Here is a 21,574-nt window from a genome sequence, read left to right on the forward strand (position 1 = left end):
AACAAAATTTCGTTTTGTGCACTAATATTAGTGTATTCATTTAACTCTGTCTCGTAGCGTAAAATTCATGTACCCAATCGATACATCACTTATTTGTACTATGAGTATTTACTTTAAAGAACGTGTGATTCTGCCTCGTTATTTTTATTGCAGGAAGTGGATTGACATAGTGGATATCGAGCATTACAATGAGTTGCCCAGTGCAGATACAACCTAGTAGCATCTATTTTCATCATACCTCAACCAACGAAGAGTACTCACCATAGACTCCAGGCAATTTTCATCCCAGCTTCGTCTACAAAAACAACAGTTAACTTTGATCGTTGTTTCCTCGACCATGAACAACATTACGTATCAGGTAACATTATATTTGAATCTCAGTATCCAGTACATTATCGAACTATATAATCGCTTAAATTCTTAGAACCCCTTGGACCAGTACAAGATATAAGTACATAAATATCGCCTTTGATAATCATTATGGACCCATATACCATATGACCGTATAGTTACGATATTTGATGACCTCAAAAACTATTTATCTGTCACAGACTTACGCGTCGAATCCCTTTCGACCATCTCTCGAAATCCATCCTATCCCTTCTGTGTGGAAAGTTCATATCTCTGATATCCCATTAATGTTACGAGATAATTTCTGAACAATGGACCCGGAAACCAAAATTAACCCCAGTGACCAACCCCTCAGTGACAATATACCCCTCCCACAAGTTAAAGACAATATGTTGAACGAGTCACTATAGTTTGATGTCGACCTGTTCCCAACCCAAACTTCAATTCCCCCGTGATTAACCTAGGAATTACGGCAAGGGTTAATAGACGCAAGCCATGAGCTAACAATTTTATAAGAGACACAACTGAACAATTTTATGCGAGAATACATTCTCTATGTACCTCAAAATATCCCAAAAAATGATATGCTGAGAAGAAAATAAACGCAATCCCAGTGTTCGACCCCTTAATGATAAGGCACCCTATGAACTATCAAAAAGCAGGTGAGAATGAACCCTGATAGCATATTCCTACACCTGTAGTTGGAAGCATCATTTCCCAGTTGACAATTAAAGAAAGCTTGTCGTGTGAACACAATCGTGCTTGAACTGTCCCATGAAGAAACCATAACGTAAGTGCTCCAAAAATTTTGCCAAGACGAAAAGAGTGAAGGACAATAATTTACAACAGAAGGATTGAGTAAACTAAAGACTCGAATGGTGATGAAATAAATGTGAATTTAGATATGTTACTTCTTAATAACCTTGATAACTCAAAAATGCCAATATCCTATCATTAACATTGTGTAGCAAACATCCCCAGTGAAAGTGTTTTAATGTTACCAGTTAACATGGTAAACCAAACATTGTGTGTTCTAAATCGTTCTCGCATGTAGTGTTAGATGTTCAGATAGAATTATGTGTTGCGTTGTCGAGCTATTCATTTAATATAGCGTAGATAGAAAGTAGTGTGCCATATAGACAGCAAAATAAAAAAAAGCCTTGTAAAAAGTGAATTCAAAAAAATCTTAAGTAAAGGTAGAATAGCCCCAACCTTGTTGGAAACGTAAAATTAATCAGTGATAGATGTAAAAAAAAAAATCTTCAGTACAGTAGCTAGCCTAGAACCATGAATAACCTTAGTCCGGTAGATGAGTTTTAGATAGGGATGTAGAATAAAATAAGAAAAGTAATAGAGAAAATTTTTAGCACTCCTGATTAAGCCATAACATAAATATAAAATAATTATGGAGAAGAAATAGTTAATAAATTACGAACATTTCAAAATCCCAGAGGCAAGCAAGTCATATTGATGGGACATCATTAATTAATGTGACGGGTAATATGTACCGTGAGCAAAATGCGATATATTTGAAATACAAAAACAAAGTTCCTTCTTTCTAAAGATAATTCCGACTTCCTATAATTAAGTTAAATCTAGTTTCAAAAATGAAAAGTCCTTAATCAGCAAAGAGAAAAACTGCAGTTAGCCTCAGACAAAGAACGGCGCTATCCAAGTTTTCGATTTCGCTAAGACAGTGGGCAATAAAAAGATGCTACGCACAATATTTCTAAGGAAGTTTAAATGATAAAAGCCGGGTGAACGTTTAAATCGTCAGAAATATTTAAAACAATTTATTGGACAAAGGGTTCGCATCCTTGGGTCACTTGAGCCAATTGTGAGCCAGTTCTTAGAGCGCAAGACAAAAAAAAAACTACATTTGATAGTGGGGTAAAAGTGCTTTTTGGGGTATTCGTAAATCAGATTCAGGATCATTTAGAGCAGAATTATATTGGCACTCAGGCATTCCGATTCAAGGTATTATGCAGTCATTGTAGAGACTTGGTTATTATTGCCGTCATTTGAAGTGATCCATTGTTGTGCACCTAAACATGTAAGTCTCAAAAAAATCTATTGTTTTTTACCTGTGTTTATTTCATTTTACATGTCTGCATCTAGTCTAATAACAGGTAATTAGTTCGCATGTCTCCAAGATGCTTTCCCAGAGAATCTGATCTCCAGATAGCTCAAGGAAAAGAGGTCACATTTATATTTCTACACGTTTTATTTTTTCTCATTAATTGAGGGTGGCGCAAGCCTTGTTGGCACGATCTTTAGCGCTATAAGCGGCGCTATCAGAAAACTTATAAGGTGTAAGTTCGCAGCTTCAGGGTACGGTATTAGATCTGACGTGGTAAATATTTATGACCACAATTAAGCCAAGTCCTTTCTTTTATAGCTAATAATCGCTATATAGCCACAAATAATTTTCATCGCTACACAAGAAGGAAAAATTACTTTTCTGCGTTGGATTTTACTATAAAGGGAGTAATGTGATGACTGGATGCCTTTGTACATTTTGTAACCTATGTTGTGGTTGCAACTATAACAATGTTGAGAAGGTAGGTCTGGACCTTTTTATACAATCAACTTTTTTTTTAAAGCTTAAGGGAAAATCAGCCCTTCTCGCGGTTAGATATTAAAAAAAAATCATGCAGCTATACACAGATTTTGAAATAGAATATCAGTAGTTCAGTTAGGCACGAATTTGGAAATAACCACTGTTTGTGGAAAAAGTGTTTTTTTCCAAACAGAAGTAAGGTAATATTTGTTGTTCTTAGCTTAATCTTCTGAAATAAACCTCCTTTAGTCAGAAACTAAAAATAAAATTAAAAAGAATAGATTTTATTTGTTTCTAAATCAGATCACAGTAGAATAACCATTCCGTTGAAGTTTCGGTTTCAAACGTCGGTTTCATTATTTTTAACTCTTGTAAATTGTCCTGTTTGCTTATCATACTCATAAGTAACTTTGGATAATCCACCGTCGTCTTCTCCTTCATCTTGCTCGTCATTTCGCTCAAATTGTTTTGAATGTCTGCCTGATATCAGCGTCTCCTGCTCAGGCTGTGGGTCATTGAGATAAAATGAACTTTCACAGTCAAGAGGGGAAATAGGCTTGGACGGATGCAAGATTCCAGAATTTACATTCTCAATGGCCTTCCGTAACTGCAATAAAGTGTGTTAGGTTAAAAAATTAGACAGCTACCCTATGAGCCAAATTTCAAATTATAAGAATCTCTGTTCACATTTTCGGAACAAGAATTTTCAAATTGCTATAAAAAAGTACATGAATTGAAATTTAATCTTCTTCATTTTAAGGTTTTGGTTAATTTTGATGCACGAAAGTATTTTGTAATTTTGCTCATTCTGTGTAACAAACCTTATAAAAATACATACACTTTGACTTGACTTGACTTTTTTGACTTGACTTGACTTTTATTTTCAACTAATAATACATCACTACAATAAACTATTGTAAATAAGAAATGTGGCTGCACTAGCTTTAATGAATAAATTATTGTGATTGAAGTCTTTTTTTCTTTTTATCAATTGCTTTATATTTAATTCTTTTATTCTTACTGACTTTTTGCTCACTTTATGCTTATAATCCATGTTTTGATTTTAATATTCTATCAAATGTTGACATATGTTTCTTGTATGTTTATATTTATACATTTTGATTTATTTTGACTTGTTTTCAAAGAATTTTTTTCTTATTGTATTTTATCTCTGATTTAGACGCAATCTTTCTGTCATTATTATGGTAGGGTTCACCCCAATGAGTTGAGACTGAGTGAAAGCAGAAAATTTGAAAGTAGTAAAAAAGGCAAAAAGCAAAATAGAAAAAAATACTTTGAAAAATCTCGACCAAAGTGTTCTATAGCGCAAGAGGAAAGATATATGAAATTATAAAAAATAAAAACTTTGATAAAAAGAAAAAAAACTGTAAAGAAAAAGCACTTATGATATGGCCTATAAGAAGTGAAATTCGAAACTAAGGATTGGTGGAAATTTTTCTAGAGACAAATTGTGTTGCTACTCTATTTGAGCAACCTTGAAAGGTTTTGTGGTGAGTCGAATGCTTAAAATTCTACAATAAGAACAAAATTCTCCTTATCCTGAGAAGCAAGAAAAATGCAAAGAGAATGAACCAGAGTATGGTAACACATTTACCAGTCATAACAGTTTCTATCGCCTTAGTTTTACTTATTATATAACTTTATTTCCGCTCGTTGTGTGTTTAATATAGCTCTTCAATTTTAATTGATCTTAATGTGGAAGACGGTTCCTTTAAATTGCAATTTGATAAAGGCTGACCTATTTCAATATTAACCGAAGTATTAAAAAAAGTACAAATTGATTACAGTACACATTACATAGATAAAAAACTGATTTTTTGCACTCAATCAAAATAGAGTATTTAAAATTGATTCGTTTTCAACCTACTCGTAAAAGTAAATAATTGAGTTTAAGAAAAGTGAGAAAAAACGCATGAAAATAAGTATAGTATTGATGAAAGTTGTATCTGAAACTCAGCATGTTCAAAAGTCGTGAGCGATAGTTTAAAGCTCTTATCTGCAGAAATACAAAATTTCGTATTTTTCCGAGCAGAATGGTCCCAGATACGTCTTCATTTCCCCCCTCCCAAGGGGCGATCGTGTCGTATTAATTGTAATAGAATACCAATGAAGGGGTTATTCTGAAGAAAATTTAAAGTCCTAGTGTCCTTGTTGGGCAACAAAATAGTTCACACTACTGCACAGTGACGATTTCTTGTCATTTTATGGCGTGAAATAACAATTTGGTGAAAATAGAGATAAAAAGATATCGAGTGATAATTGTGAAATTGCAGATCAGTTTAGAAATGTCTGGAAAACTAACTCTATTACTTTTTATTTTCAGAGGAAACCCAATCAGGCGATGGCACATTTTTCACTAAAACTATATGCGATCCATAAAAAACGAATGTTACTTATTATCATTACAAATTGTTTATCCAATACCGTTAACATGCAATACAGCATTGCATGGTTGGTCTCCAGCTATTAAGCAAACTCACTCTCATTCTCTTTCAGCCTTACTGTTTCTCTTTTGATGCTTTCTTGATAGCGGGCTCTATATAATTGGTCATCACGCAAAAGTAAGTCATGAATATACTGTCGGATAGGCTAATTGATTCTTATAACTGAAAATATGTTGATAGAATATGATTATGTTATGATGATGTTGTTTTTTTAGTAAAATCTGATTGTGAATGGGCGTTTGGAGAAGGTACGGTTGTTTGACAAAGAAATACTTGTCACTGCAGCTTGGAGGTAAACTTGGGATCCAATTTAGTAGAATTTAGAGCAAAAATAGTAAAAGTATTATTACCCGGATTATCCTTATATACAAGACACCATAATTTTTGAAGGAGTTGAAGAATCATGGAGTGTTTAAAGTTTAAGCGTATGATGTTTTAAAGAGAAAATATTGGTCTTTAAAAAAATAGAAGCCAATTTAGTTTTTTGAATTGTATGATTATTGTTTTAAATTAGCCATTGATCACTATACCTAGCCGGTAAACAGCTAGGAACGCAATACTAAGGGATAATGCCTTTGCTGATGGTGAGATATTTAACAGCGTGTCTGCTGATACGAATTACAAGATTATTCCGACGCATAATAAAAACAAGTTAAACTAGTTTTCTTTTCAAGTGGTAACGAACCGTAAGTGAGGAGCCACGTGGCTCAATAGTAACCGAAACTATAAAAACGGAATTCTGACATCAATAGATATATCCAAAGAATCAACTTATTATGCTGATTCTAAATATGTAATATTCATTAAGTTTAGTATTTAGTACAAGCCTGAGAAGTTTAGCTACAAGCCTGAGAAAATTCACCAGAAGTCCAAAAAAGAGGGGAAACATCCCCTAAAAGTCAAAGAATTTTAATGAAAACCAAGCCATCAGATTCAGCGGATCAGAAAATCCTACTATAGAGGTTCCAAGCTTCTATCTGCAAAAAAGTGGAATGTTGTATTTTTTGCCGGCAGGAAGATCACGGATGTGTGTTCTTTTGTTGTTGTTTTTTTCCCAGGGGTGATCGTATCGAGCCAATGGCCCTAAAAAATCGCAAGAGAGCTCAGTTGAGCGGATATTAATAGTTCTAATGCCCTTTTAAGGGACCAAAAATATTGGAGGGCAACTAACCCCCCCCCCCCCGCCCGTTTGTCCTAAAAGTCTCACAAAAATTTTGAAATAGCCATTTTGTTAAGTATAGTTGAAAGGTATAATATTTATGTCTTTGGAAATGAAACGACCCCTCAAAACAACCGTAAGTAAGTTTGTAAGTAATGAAATTTGCAGGGGAGAGGCTCTTTTTAAAGGGGAAATTTTCTGGGGCTGGATTTTCTACGGAGAGAATTTCCCATAGAGATGAAAGTTTCCGGGGTTGCACTTTCCAGGAGAGATTTTACACGGGGGGGGGATTTGCCAGAATTCGTATACGAAATTCGTTTTATGTGCCTTACTTTCTCATTGGCGATTCCATTTTACATTTCAGATTCTTTAGGGGAATTGTCCGAGGGAAATTTTCAGCGGACTTGGAATTTTCTTGGGGATTTTTGCGCAGGGGGGTTTTACCGCGGAGAAATATTTCTATGCGGGAACTGTCACTAGGAGAAAATATTCATGGGGGAATTTTCTGCAGGAGAAACTTTCCACTGGGGGTTGGGATTTTCGGGAAATATTTTTCACACACGGGGGATTCCCAAAAGATGTTAAAAAGAATCGGAAATTATATAATAACAGGTCCTTCTTCAAATGAAAGTATACTAAGGAGTATTTTTCAGGCGGATTCGCAAGCAAGAAATTAGTTGGGGGTAATTTTATCGATGATGGAACCCCCTCAAATAGAGAATAACTTCTGTTTGTTTTAAGTTTGAATGTCACTCTTTATTTTCATTTAAAAGTAAACCTGCTTGTCTTAACTCCGTCAAAGAGATTCCATTTCTTATAACTGTTGTTAACAGTTTACAGCTGTGTTACCAGATGGACTTGTTTTCCGCCTCCCTGAGCTTGTTTTAGCCGTCAGGGGCGGGCTGAAATTTGGAGTGGGCGTTGGGTGGGAACGTGGTTTTTTTTTAATAAAATGGGCTGGTTTTGGGCTTATTTTGACTGAAAGTTCGGAACCGTACGAAAATTCCAAAATCACTGTGGCTCAGCCTTGGCTATACATCAAAGCGACAAGAGTTCTCCTTTAACCCATAGAACCTTATCTATTCTGCATTGCCTCCCATCTAGGGAATGTATTTCAGCAAGGCTGACATGGCTCTGTGTTTAGGTCTTAGGTTAAGATCTCCTGGCCCAACCTTTTTGTAGCCTAAGCTATACATTACCCCCATGCCCTCGCCCTTAATGTGCAAATACATAGCTGAAATTCGTCCAGTGTACCAGTAAATTTAATCAACTATGACTAAACAAGAACCAGAAAAACAAGTGATGGGTGGCAGAATGCATTGTAAATATATAATTTGGCTATATATTTGCAAATTTGGGGGGGGGGGTTTAGGGGTAAGGTATATCTGGGATGCATGCTATGTGTTAGGTATTGTTCTGCATATTATGAATTGTTTTCCTAACATGTTTCCTTCTCAACATGTCCTTCTCTAGACTATTGTAATAAACACTTTTTAACAGCAAGTTAACTGCACTTTACCTTCTCCCCCCCCATAATGTGAAAATATATAGACTGAATTATATGATAAAATTCTAGACAAGCTACTATTTGCTATCTTGGGAAAGGGTTAGGTTACGAAAATGAAACTTTGTGGGATAGGCTTACAGACTAAAGTATCTCATGGGAAAATATTTTGAAGTAGCCAATTCATCTCTACTCCTTTTTTCTAAAGTGGGCACTGAACTTTGATTACCTTATTTTTTTTTATATAAAAGTGAAACCTTGCAGAACAGATCTTCCGCTTAAAAAGAAGTAAAAGAAAATTGTTTTCAGCCTTACAACTTTGCTCAATCCAAATTTGTGAAGGTTCAGAGATGTCAAAATACGTTTCGTAAATTTAGGAAAAAACCTTTGATATGGCTTAAAATTCTACTCTAATAACAAGAATTGTATTTTAAACTAAAACCAGAGAAAAAGAAACTCAACATTGAGGTATAAGTAGAAAGCTATCTTATAGTCCTACGAGAACACCAAATATGGGCATAGAGTCTCTAGGGAGAACACCTGTGCTGTCAGTCCCATTTGCACACCAAATATGGGCATGGAATCCCCAGGGAGAACACGTTTCCGAGAAATGTCTCTGGGCGATGTATATTCATATCTTTGGAGTTCGTCCACGAGAATTGTTTCCGGGCGAAGTTTATTAATGTATGACAGATGATGTCAAGGTTGATTGATTTGTCATGAAAGGGAAATTGTTTCCGGGTGAATGTTTTGATCTTAGATATGAAGAGATTAACGCGGGAAAGGGTTTCCTAGTAATTTGAAATGTGACAGCGCAGAGATGCCAAAAACAAAAGGAACAAGCTAAAATTACGTTTAGGGGTTATTTGGGCGAAACCGTTTTAGACATTTTAGGGAATTATTTCGGCGAAACAGTTAGAGACATTTTAAAAGATGATTTTAGAAGTGGTTTTAGAAGAGGATTTGAGGGTGAAACTCTCTGGTCGTTATAATACACAAGTTCCATTTGAACAGTGTCGTGAGGTCCTCTACCCCAACCCCAAAGGGCTCCGATCCTCCTACCCCAACCCCGAAGGGCTCGATCCCCCTACCCCAACCCGAAGGAAGCTCCCCGTCCCCAAAGGGCTCCCAAAGGGCCCTCGGACCCCCAAAGGCCCCTGAGCCCTCCATTTTTTAATATTTTTTAATTTGCGCATTTTGGGACACACATGGGCCCCACCTCCCAACTTTTGACTCCCCCTCACAACATTAGTGTTTTGTCATGGTTTACCATGTCACAGTTACATTCTCTTGATTTTTCAAAGTTAATTTTGAATTTCTTTCGTTGAAATGCAAGAGTGGGAATATTTCAGTAGTGTTTTATTGTGGTTTATCGTGTCACAGTTACATTCTCGTGATTTTTCAAAGTTCATTTTGAATTTCTTTCGTTGAAATGCAAGAGTTGGAATTTTTCAGTAGTGTTTTGTTGTGGTTTATTGTGTCATAGTTACATTCTCTTGACTTTCAACGTTCATTGCGGATTTCTTTCATTGAAATACAAGAGTTGGAATATTTCAGTAGTGTCTTGTTGTAGTTTACCTTGTCGCAGTTACATTTTCTTGATTTTTCAAAGTTCATTTTGGATTTCTTTCGTTGAAGTGCAAGAGTTGGAATATTTCAATAGTGTTGTGTCGTGGTTTACCCTGTCACACTTTCATTTTCTGGATTTTTGTAAGTTTATTTTGAATTCGTTTCATTGATATGAATGAGTTGGAATATTTCAGTAGTGTTTTGTCATGGTTTACACTGCCATAGTTACATTCTTTTGATTTTTCAAAGTTCATTTCGGATTTCTTTCATTGAAATACAAGAGTTGGAATATTTCAGTAGTGTTTTGTTGTAGTTTACCTTGTCGCAGTTACATTTTGTTGATTTTTCAAAGTTCATTTTGGATTTCTTTCGTTGAAATGCAAGAGTTGGAATAATTCAGTAGTGGTTTGTCGTGGTTTACCCTGTCACACTTTCATTCTCTTGATTTTTCAAAGTTCAATTGAATTTCTTTCATTGAAAAACAAGAGTTGATTTATTTCAGTAGTGTATTTCCGTGGTTTACCATGATACAGTTACATTCTCATAATTTTTCAAAGTTCATTTTGCATTTCTTTTGTTGAAAAACAAGAGTTAAAATATTTCAGTAGTGTTTTGTCGTGGTTTACCATTTCAAAGTTACATTCTCTCGATTTTTCAAAGTTCTTTTGAATTTCTTTCATTGAAATGGAAGAGTTGGATTATTTCAGTAGTGTTTTGTCATGATTTACCATTTCAAAGTTACATTCTATTGATTTTTCAAAGTTCATTTTCGAATTTTTTCGTTGAAATGCAAGAGTTGGATTATTTCAGTAGTGTTTCGTCGTGGTTTACCATGTCATAGCTACATTCTCGTGATTTTTCAAAGTTCCATTTGAAATTTTTTCGTTGAAATGTAAGAGTTTGATTTATTGACAAGGATTCTATTGTGGCATATCGTGTCATAACTTAATTTCCTTTTTTTTCCAATGATAGGTTACATTTTTTCCAGTTACTTTTAGGAGTCTGATTATGTCTGTTTTTTTTTACCGTTGTTTAAATTTTCACAGATACATTTTCTAGATTTTTCAAAGTTAATTTTGGATTTCTTTCGTTGAAAATCAAGAGAATGTAACTGTGACACAATAAACCACAACAAAACACTTCTGAATTATTCAAATTACTACTCACACACAAATTACTAGTCACATTTGAAATTACTAGGAAACCATTTCCCGCGTTAATCTCTTCATCTCTAAGATCAAAACATTCGCCCGGAAACAATTACCCTTTCATGACAAATCAATCAACCTTGACATCACCTGTCAGACATTAATAAACTTCACCCGGAAACAATTCTCTTGGACGAACTCCAAAGACATTAATAAACTTTGCCCGGAGACATTTCTCGGAAACGTGTTCTCCCTGGGGATTCCATGCCCATATTTGGTGTACAAGTGGGACTGACAGCACAGGTGTTCTCCCTAGGGACTCTATGCCCATATTTGGTGTTCTCGTAGGACTATAAGATAGCTTTCTACTGGTATAATGTTGTTTTGTCAAAATTCCAAGACTTAGAAACCAGAACGGGGTTAACATAGTAGAATGGCAATATCTTACCAGAGTATGTTTTTGGCCCTGGATTCATCACTGAAAGTTTTGTTTTCCTATCCTAACTCTGAACAAACGCTGACCAATTTCATCTTTCTGAAGAGCTGCAGGGTTTGTTACTTAATCTCCAGCGTAGGATACTCCGCTGATCTGCAGTGTTTGTGACGGTTAACATGGACTTCAAAATCAATTATTTGCCGCCAGATCAAGTTGATTACGTACTTGAGTTCCTGATTAAACTGTTAAAATCTAAACTTTCAGACACACCAAAGAGCAAGATCAAAATACAGTGTTTGGTGTTTGTGAAAACTGGGGCTAAAGCGGTGCTTAAACGAACGCCTCCTGCTCTGCATTCGCTCCTCAAACTGAAATTTTTATCCCCTGTGATTTGCTTGTCTCAGTTTAGACTCCAATGTGGAGACTTGCCATTGAGTATTGTTGTTACCACTGATCTCAGTACTTTGGAGAATCGGTGGAGGAAACTGTTGGACGTTAGTTGGTCATTTTTGTGTGGAAAAACAATCCCCAAAGACTCCTCTCAGTTCTCGATAGTTGTCCTACATTATCTTGATGCCGTTGGGGCATCTCTTTTTCGTAAGTTAGTCAGGTAGGTATTGACCCTGTTGAGCTTGCCGATAGTGAAACGGCCCGTTTCACAATGCGATAGTGAAACGGTCCTCTTCTATGATGCATATCGTTAAGAGCAAACTCTGAAACGGTATGCTCTGGCCCATGTTAAACTCAATGCTTGTGTTCAGGTGGTGGTTTTCAGCATGTGGCTCTTGTTGCTGAGCGTTTGAGCCTACAAAGCGTATGCTGCTTTTCAGTAGTGAGAATTATAAGGTTTGTCAAGTCGAAGAAACTGATCAAACAACTGATCTAGTCGATCTAGATAACATCCTAGCCTCATTTGAGTCTTAAATCCCTTAGTGCCTTTCTTTTTTGTTTTTGTTTTATTTGAACGATAAAAAAATCTGTTGATTTGTCTTAAGTGTTCTCTCGGTAAGCCCTGCCCTGCCCTTTTCTTCTTTTTTTCTTTTTTCTTAATGATTGGTTTTTAGCTGCCCGGGATTATGAAGACTTTTGTATAAATCCTATTCTCACGTTTCTTTTTCAGGCCTTACTTCAATTATAAATGTTACCTTTAAATAATGTATTGCAACTGTGCCAAAAATTTTTACACGATAATAAACCTAAGATATTGTTCGTCTTTGGCTTGTGTTTGTTACTAGTATACACCAGCGTATCCATAGGAGCAACCTAAATTAAGTTCTAAAGTTAATAAAAAAAAGTTCACAGCTGTTTAACCGTTATGACGCATAGACCTGCAGCTAAAAAAGCAGATCAATTTTGGCGGATCACACAAAATGTTTGTTCTTCCATGAAAGCAAAGCAGGATGAACAAAGGGTAAGCAAGCAAGGTAAAAGTAGAGTTAGATTAGGGGCAAAACTTTTTCTGACTTTTGCAAGAAAGAACTATTTCATTATGTGTAGCACTGTAGCATGTGCTTCAATTTGTAGCAATTTTCTAATACTATTTTTTAATTTTGTCATGGACAAAATTATGCAGATTTTGTAAAAGGCTAAGGAATTAACAAAAAGTGTGGGTCGCATTTTTCCGTATTTGTTTCGAAAGATTTGTGCGAAGTTTGATTTAACAAGGACCACCCTTTTGCCGTGTTCGTTTCAAAGATTGCTGCTAAAGGGCTGGGCACTTGAAGCTGATTTTAGGAACTTATTTCCAAATCAGCGCTGATTTTAAAAGAAATCGGCGTCGATTTAAGCTTGAAAAATTTTCTAGTTTTCGGTACCGATTCCCATCATGATCATCACAAAAAAATAGGGATACAAATAAATAGTCAGCCAGACATCAGTCTGTGGTGAAAGACCCCGCTACTGAGCTGAGATCAATCAGGCAACTACTAATAGACTCTAGTTGACTATTTGTGTCCATGATTTTTTTGTTTTGAAAATCTCCCGCAATAAATTTTTCTTTCAAATTTTTTTTTACCGCTATCGTTTGTTCAATGAGCTGCTGAAATCAGTTCCTGAAATCAGCTACTTGTGCCCAGCCCTTAAGTTTGAAATAACCGGACAAAAAAACTAATCTAAAAATAATCCAACTACACTTATCGGGCCATGCGCGTGCTTCGGCGCTAGCCGCGACACGTGCAAAATTTTTTTGACTTTAGCACCAAAAATTCGTGTGAAATACACAAATTTTGGCAATTTTAGCACTCTAGCCTTTTAGGAGCTGACCATGATGTTAATTTTTATTTTCAAAGGGACGGGCATATTTTGGCGTGTTTTTCAAAGGGTTGGGCTTGTTGTTTGTTTCACTTTCTGGCAACACTGGCTTACAGTAGAACCACTTGTTTACACCATCTGTTTGGGTAGATTTTATATTCATGTTGCTGAATGTAAGAGAAAAGACAAAAAAATCAACTTTTTTATTCGTTTAAAATGTTCTTACGTCAGGAAGAGCAACAACTCCAATCAGACGACCCACAGCAGTAACGTAGGCATAATTGACACCCATCATGCTGAAAAGGGCATGTACTTTCATCAATGAAGTTCTCTCAACGAGCTGAAAAGGTGCTGGATCAATATGACATTGAGCAAGATCGCATGACTTTTCCATTTCGGCCTCCTCCCACAATGATTGTTCTTCCAATGACATGTCAATGACTCTTGCTTTTGGCTAAAAGTAAAATGTTTAATCATTAGTCTACTATTGAAAAATGGAGTCCAACTATAATAAAGTTGCATTCTAGATTGGATAATCAAAACATGAAAAATTATAGCAATTGAGTCTGTCTGTAGTGACTTTTCATTATTGTACAATATCAGTCATATATTCCTCAATATTAGCGGCAAAATACATTCAAGGCTGGCCTATGGTAGGAGGACGGTAGGGAGAAGACAAAAATGTGCAAAAATGGAGTTTTTTTTAGTACTAGGTAAAAATGTTGCCTTTTTATGGTATTTTTTTTCAAAGTTTGCCCCAAGAAAAAATTTTTGCAGGTCAACTTCCCCTCTTTTTCTTAGAATTACTACGAGTATCTTCTTCTATCAAATAGTTTATCATCACGAATTGCAACTAAAGATCGACCCAGTTTAATAGTAATCAATTAAAGTAAGGAATTTTGATAACAATGCGCACATCAAAGCATCTGCAACAAATTGTTAAAATTCATTAGGTTTAAAGTCACCCTTCAACTGTTGTAAACACACTAGAATTTGCATCATTTCAGACAAAGGGCAATCATCCCTAAATAAAAGTGTTCACTTGATCAAGCTGGGCTGGGCACCGGGGCTACGGGAGCCACGGCCAATTTTTCTAGGTGGTTACATTAGTCATTATACAGTTCAAATAACATTTTTAGGCGAGGAAGGGAGCCAAGCACAAGGTTACCCCAGGAGCCAACAATTCTAGGAATGGCCCTGCTGTACGTCCCGGTAGCCCAACATAGCACTTGATAAATTTGTTGACAGGTCACTCTGAACAATAAAAAAGTAAAAAAAAATGCCTCCAGGGGAACAAGGCCCATGCAGTAAGACGAGTGAGGACTCGTTAAAGGCCTCAACCGGGTCAAGGTATTTTGTACCTTGTTTAAGTATGGAAAATTCTCAGTTTTCTAGAAATTCCAAGCCTGGGACTGAGTCGGGAAAAATCAACTAAGTCGCAATTAAGTAAAATAACAAGGTAAGTCCAAACTTGGTGAGAAAACAAGCAAATTCATCGCTCTAATGATTCATGCCTTGTTTTTAACAATATATCTTTGTTAAAGAACAAAATTATAGAACAGTTTTTAGCCTCTTTTACTTAAAGTTTTAAAAGATTTTAGCCTCTTTACTTTTTAACATATATTTCTAGTAATATGCTTTGCTTGAGGAGAAGGGGTATTGGTTATCTCCGGTGTTACTTGATTACGGTCACAGTAGACAGAATATACCAGTAAGCTTATCGCAGATCATTTCTGGTCTTCGTGAACAAAAAGCTCCTCCCACTTATTTCTGCCTTAGCTTGTCTAGCTTGTTTCTGCATTAGCTTTATTTCCGTTTATTTCAATGCACTTTGATGGAAACAGTCGGAAACAGACTAACCTGTCTAGCATGTCTAACATGTTTATATCTGCCAAAACGTTCTCCGGAGCACTCGCACCCCGGTCCGGGTTTTTATAATGGGTGAGATAGAGAATGATCATACTGGATAATATATGAACTGTGATTACGGTCATGTAGAATCCTTTATAAGGCAAGTACTATAGTTCTACAATACTTATTTAAGATATATGCTACTTAAACATCATAGTGTTTTATCGGAGTTCTATGTTCACAGAGTCACGGGAAAATAGGAAAAAATAAACACAATAGTCTTTATCTTACCGCGTAGTGACTTAATTTGCTGTTTTGACGTACAAGATGACAATTCCGGGAAACCCACTTTCGCAAACCATGCTCCAATGTCAATATAATCAGTATTTCTGACCAAGAAAAGCTAACCCGATTTGGGGAGATTTTTGGAACTAACTGTAATCTGGATATTATTTGTCCTGTTTATAAATTATCAGTATTACACTAAACTGGTTCCACATGGTTTTGACATTTTGTTTCTAAGTTGGGCAACTTTAAAGTATGCGTTCACTAGAACACTGGAATATATTACCAGCTGGACCTTCTTTCTTGGCCTTCTCCCAAAGATCGTTGGCACACGAGGTCGACCACTTATAACGTCAATTGGGTATCCATCAAAGAATGACTGTTGGCGAGAGAGTTGTTCTACCGGTTCATTCCCGTTTGCTGCCACAGGCAATACAGGATCTGAGCCTAGCGAGGAGTCAAGCGGTAACTCTGTTTGTGAGGCTTCTTTCACAGCACGCGAAGCAAAGTTTGGTTGCTGGTCCTCATTTTTCTCTGTTTCGGGAGAAGCACCGTTACCAAGCAAGCTTCCTTCATTTTTCGTGCTAAATAAAAACAACACCGTCAAAGAGCTGTCAACAATTTATAATATGTAGCTTTATTTTTGATGCCAGAGATAATTACAAGTTTTATTTAGCCCATGGACGCACCCAAAAATCTAGTTTGGGTGAGGGAACTGAAACCCAAAATCATCTGGACGGTGGCCTTTAACTTACTTTTGTGCAGTTTTCACTTATTGTAACATTTTGAAACAAAAATTGGTCCAAAGAACCAGGTTAAAGCAACCTCGGGGGATGTCAGGCAAGGCCCGACTTCTTTTGACGCACTCACTATAAGACAGTTGACAAGAGTATGGGTTTTGCCACTGAGTTACGCAAAAAAAAACGAAAATACGACAAGCTCAGGACATAGGTTCCCATAGTTCTGACACTTGGGGAGGGGGATTTTTGCAGTGAGACAAGGAGAATTAGACAGTCCCAGGCCATTGTTTATCTGTCTTTTCCCAGGGAAAGTCCTTGGGACACATAGTTGAGGGGGTCCGTGATCCGTGATGTCCTCTCCCTACTTATTTGCAGATTTTATCCCAGGTGGAAGGATGAACTACAAACAGGTTAAGACACAATAAAGCAAAGTAACGACGATTTCATATTAAGTATTTTAAAGTAATAAATTGTTTTACATTGTTGAATATTTTCTTATCAAAAAACTAAAAAGACTTTGGCACTTAGGAAATCATCAAGCTTGTCTATTGAACTTGTATTTATGTTACCTTTTTCTTTTATCAAAGCTGGGCCCTCTAGAAAATTCAGCCCTCTAGCCGCGACACCCATGGATGTTGGTCTTTTACTTAACAGACCGGGGAGACTAATCTACAATTTTTCGTGATTTTAATGTTACCTGTAGTTTCGAGAAAAGAGTAACCTTGGCAACTATGCCTTCTCTAACATTGTGGCATTGGTTTAAATTCATTCAACCAAGTTCAATGTTCTTAGCTAGAAGTAACCCAAATTGCTAAGCCATTGACAAAATTTAGCTAAGGCTTCTTGATATGTAGCAGTACAAACTACGTGAAATCGAGCGATCTAAAACCCCCAGAGATTTTGTTTACAAATTACTACTTTTACTGTCCTTTAAAGATTTATGTTTTTCAAAATAAGAAGTAGGCATACAACTCTAGTAAGCTACCATAACATACGAAAAAAAATCTTCAAAACAAGCAAAATGTGCTTTGTACATCAGATGATTTTTTAAACATGACAACATCAATCTCCGATTTGAGCACACTCCAACAGCTTTTTTTTCATGGAAGCAGCCAGAGCAATTTTAGTGAAGAAGGGGAAAAGTTGGGTGGTTTAAATATAGGCCTATCAAAATATCGCTGATTTAAAGTTGGGCTATCGGTCTATTTAAAAGAGCCAAAGGGCGATTTTAAGAAGTATTCATTCTTGACACGGCCTTATTGTCAATGTACACATTTCGAATATCTAAAAAGAGCCATAATAAGCTGAATTGTTTGGCCTCTTGGGATCTTGAAACAGTACTAAGTTTGTGACCCTAACTTCGAAACCAAAGCTAAAATAAAGGCACATGAGCATACCTCGCTTCTTCTTGCCACTGAACAGCGACTTGTTGTCTTCTTTCTTTTCCTAAATGTTTGTTTAGGACATGAATTAGCTCCCAGCGTTGAATTGACCCGAGCAATATCTTATTACCTGTAAAAAATAAACTTATCAGTCATATCTTAGCGTGCTGTCTCAAAATAATTCTTTTTTTTCGAAAGGCAACGATCCCTGGGTTTTTCTCATTTTTTTAGTCCACAATGAAAAAATAAACAAACAATCAATCAATAATTAAGCTCTGAAAACATACAGGAAGGTTTGTCTGTAGTGGCTAAATCTTTAGAATTTTCACTGCAAAATCGAAATATTAAATTTTGGCAATTTTTTGGAGCTTACTTCTGCAAATATTAAATAAATAAAAAATAATTTTTTCAGCTGAAAGTAAGGAACAACATTAAAACTTAAAAGGAAAGATATTGCGTATATGAAGGGGATTGCTCCCTCCCCAACACCTCGCTCTTGACGCTAAAGTTTTTTAGTACTTTAAAAAAAGACTCTTACTGTTCTAGTTAGACGACCTTTGTGTTCCAGGAGTCGTTCTTAAAGAACTGGGACAAAATTCGAACTCTAGCGTAAAAGCGAGGTGTTGAGCAGGGGACAACCCCCTTCATATACGTAATAATTTCTGTTCGTTTTAAGTTTTAATGTTGCTCCTTACTTTCAGTTGAAAAAACTGTTTTTTCTTTAATTTCTGATCTTTTTTTAAATAATGCCAGGAAATCTGGCCCCAAATCCACAGAGAAATCCCCCCACCCACGGAATATCCTCTAGAAAATTCAATCCCGGTGAAAATTTACCCCGGAAAATCACCCTTAGCAACTCCACGCATAAAATATAATATATATATAATATATATATATATATATATATATATATATATATATATATATATATATAAAAACACATATATATATATATATATATATATACATATATATATATATATTATATATATATATATTATATATATATATATATATATATATATATATATATACATATATATATATATATATATATATATATATATATATATATATATATATATATATATATATATATATATATATATATATATATATATATATATATATATATATATATATATATATATATATATATATATATATATATATGTGTATAGGAATTCTGGCAAATTCCCCCAGTGTATAATTTACCCTGGCAAGTCCACCCTGAAAATTCCATCTCCATGGAAAAATTACCCGTGGAAAAAACTTTCAAAATTTTGATCCGAAAATTTTGAAAAAAGGGGCGGGGAGGGGGACTAGGTGCCCTCCGATTTTTCGGTCACTTAAAAAGGGCAGTCGAACTTTTAATTTCTGTTCGAAAGAGCCCCCTCACGATATTCTAGGACCATTGGTTCGATACGATCACCCCTGGAAAAAAAATAATAACAAACACGCATCCGTGATCTTTCTTCCGGTAAAAAATACAAATTCCACATTTTTGCAGATAGGAGCTTGAAACCTCTGCAATAGGGTTTTTTGAGACGCTGAATCTAATGGTGTAATTTTCAGTAAGATTGTTTGACTTTTAGAGGGTGTTTCTTCCTTTTATCCAAAATCAGGCAAATTTCCTCAGGCTCGTAGCCTTTAATGGATAACACTAAACTCAGTGAAACTTATATATTTCATATCAGCATAATAAGCCAATTCTTTTGATATTATCTATTGGTATCAAAATTTCGATTTTTAGAGTTTCGTTTACTATTGAGTCAGGTCGCTTCTTACTTACAGTTCGTTACCACGAATTGTTTGATACCTTGCTCTTTGCGTTAAAGCTGTTAGCACTTTTAAAAAAGCTTCCTATTCTAATTAAACCACCCCAGTGTTTCAGTAGCCGTTCGTAAAAAATTGGGACATACAGTCAAACTTTAGCGTAAAGAGCAAGGTATTGAGAAGAGGGCGTCATTGAAATGATGCAGGTAAACCTGGCTCACCCTCCACGAAAGATACTCCCCGTATCACGGGAAACTCCTCCATGAAAATTTCATCCAACGTAAAGTACACCCCCGTCGTCAAGTTCCCTCCAGACATTTTCATCCTCGCTGAAAATTCCGCTCCCCGTAAAATTTCTTGCGGACTATTCAGCCTAAAAAATTATCTTTAGCATACTTTCATTTGAAAAAGAATTCAATGTCGAATCGTTTTATCGATCACTTCCTAAATGCCCCCTTCCGTGGACATTTTTTTCGAAAATCAAAACGCGCAGATAATAGCCCCCGGATATTTTCACAGGAACATCTACATATGCAAAATTGAGTTTCGCAAAGAGAATGTAAGACAACTAAAAAGAGTTTCGTACAGGGATTCTGTCACACCCAGTGTCAATTTTCCCTGGAAACTCCTCCCCCCTTCGGAAAAATCCCTCCCAAAGGAAGATTCTCCCAATGGAAATCCACCCCAAGCACACAATCCCTTCCCCCGAAAAATGTCTGTATACTTCCCAATAACAAATTTTATACGTAAACAATGGGCAAATTTCACAACTTACAGACCTCTCCCCACAGACCGTGGGGGGGGGGGGTCATTTTACACTTTAAGATATAGTTATTTTTTTTTCAAATATACTGAACAAAATTGTTATTTTAAAATTTTGATCAGATAATTTTGGCGAAAAATAGACGAGAGAGGGGGCCCAGTTGCCCTCCAATCTTTTTAGTCACCTAAAAAGGGCACTAGAACTTTTAATTTCCGTTCAAATGCAGCCTCTCCTGATCTTCTAGGACCATTTTTTCGGTGCAATCACCCCTGGAAAAAAACAACAACAACAAAATAAACAAATAAACAAGCCTCTGTGATCTGTTCTCTGGCAAAAATAGCAAAATTCCACATTTTTGCAGACAGGAGCTTGAAACTTCAACAGTAGAAGTTTCTCTGGTACGTTGAATCTTATAGTGGGATTTTCATTAAGATCCCTTTAATTTTAGGTTGTGTTTCCTCTGTATTTCAAGAATCGGGTAAATTTTCTCAGGCTCGTAACTTTTGATGGGTTACGCTAAATTTGATGAATCTTATATATTTGGAATCAGCATAATAAGAACAAATCGCTGTAACGGCTTTTGAAAAAAGGATGAATTGTAAATTGTATCATGCAGGTCTTTTGTTAATACTGAATACAGATATTTTGCCGCCAGTCCGGATGGAAAAGCGAATTTTTGTCAGGTAATACGGTAGTTTTGGAAGTACAATACCCCCTTAATGTCAAAAACTTAACTATAGAAGAATGGAAGTTATGCCAGGTAAATATTTATCTTAGAAATACAAACAGTGACACATTAGTGCTTAAAAGACCTCATAATTACAATTATCAAAAACAAATGCAATTAGAGTGCTGTGACAAAGACTCGGGCTATTTTATTTTTATTTTTATTTTTTTTTCAGTGAAGGCGATCCATTTATTGAGGAAATCAGCTGCGGCAAAGAATACTGGCAGAATAAGATGCTACAAACCTTACAAAAGTCTCATATTGAAGCAAGATTGTCAAAAATTGTTAGATGAAGTCGTTTTATGGTGAAACTTATAGTATTCGGACTTTTTTTTTCAACCATGATTTTTTTCTATATTAGTTCTTTAAAGTTATGTGGAAGATTTTTATTACATTTTTTATTCGTATGTAATCTATTGCAACAGATTTTATTGGGATTGATGCAAAATTGTGCTATCAATCTAGTTCTTACTTTCTTATGCATTTTTTTTTATCGCAGTTTTTCCTTTATAATGTAAACACATTTTTCAAGATTCTGCCCTTGGTCTTATCTCTGTTTTTAAATCCGTTTAAGCTACTTTTTGGTATCCATGTAAGCAATAATCTTT

General features: G+C 35.7%; 1 protein-coding gene across 2 annotated transcripts in view; it reads right to left on the reverse strand.

The window, feature by feature from the left end:
* Nucleotides 1-3,185: 3,185 nt before the first annotated feature.
* Nucleotides 3,186-21,574, reverse strand: part of LOC148951351 (chloride channel protein 2-like) — a 128,008-nt gene continuing 109,619 nt past the window's right edge. For both annotated transcript variants that reach the window (XM_089090247.1, XM_089090246.1), the window contains exons 14-17: nt 17,716-17,830; nt 15,865-16,162; nt 13,669-13,896; nt 3,186-3,518 (exon numbers count right to left, since the gene is read on the reverse strand). In XM_089090247.1, the coding sequence (XP_088946373.1) occupies nt 3,252-3,518; nt 13,669-13,896; nt 15,865-16,162; nt 17,716-17,830 (908 nt within the window). In that variant the 3' untranslated portion in view covers nt 3,186-3,251. The remainder of the gene's footprint in view (nt 3,519-13,668; nt 13,897-15,864; nt 16,163-17,715; nt 17,831-21,574) is intronic.

This window comes from Artemia sp. Qi Xiang Cuo, chromosome 6 (assembly GCF_049724085.1).
Source record: "Artemia sp. Qi Xiang Cuo chromosome 6, ASM4972408v1, whole genome shotgun sequence".
NCBI classification, from domain to species: Eukaryota; Metazoa; Arthropoda; class Branchiopoda; order Anostraca; family Artemiidae; genus Artemia; species Artemia sp. Qi Xiang Cuo.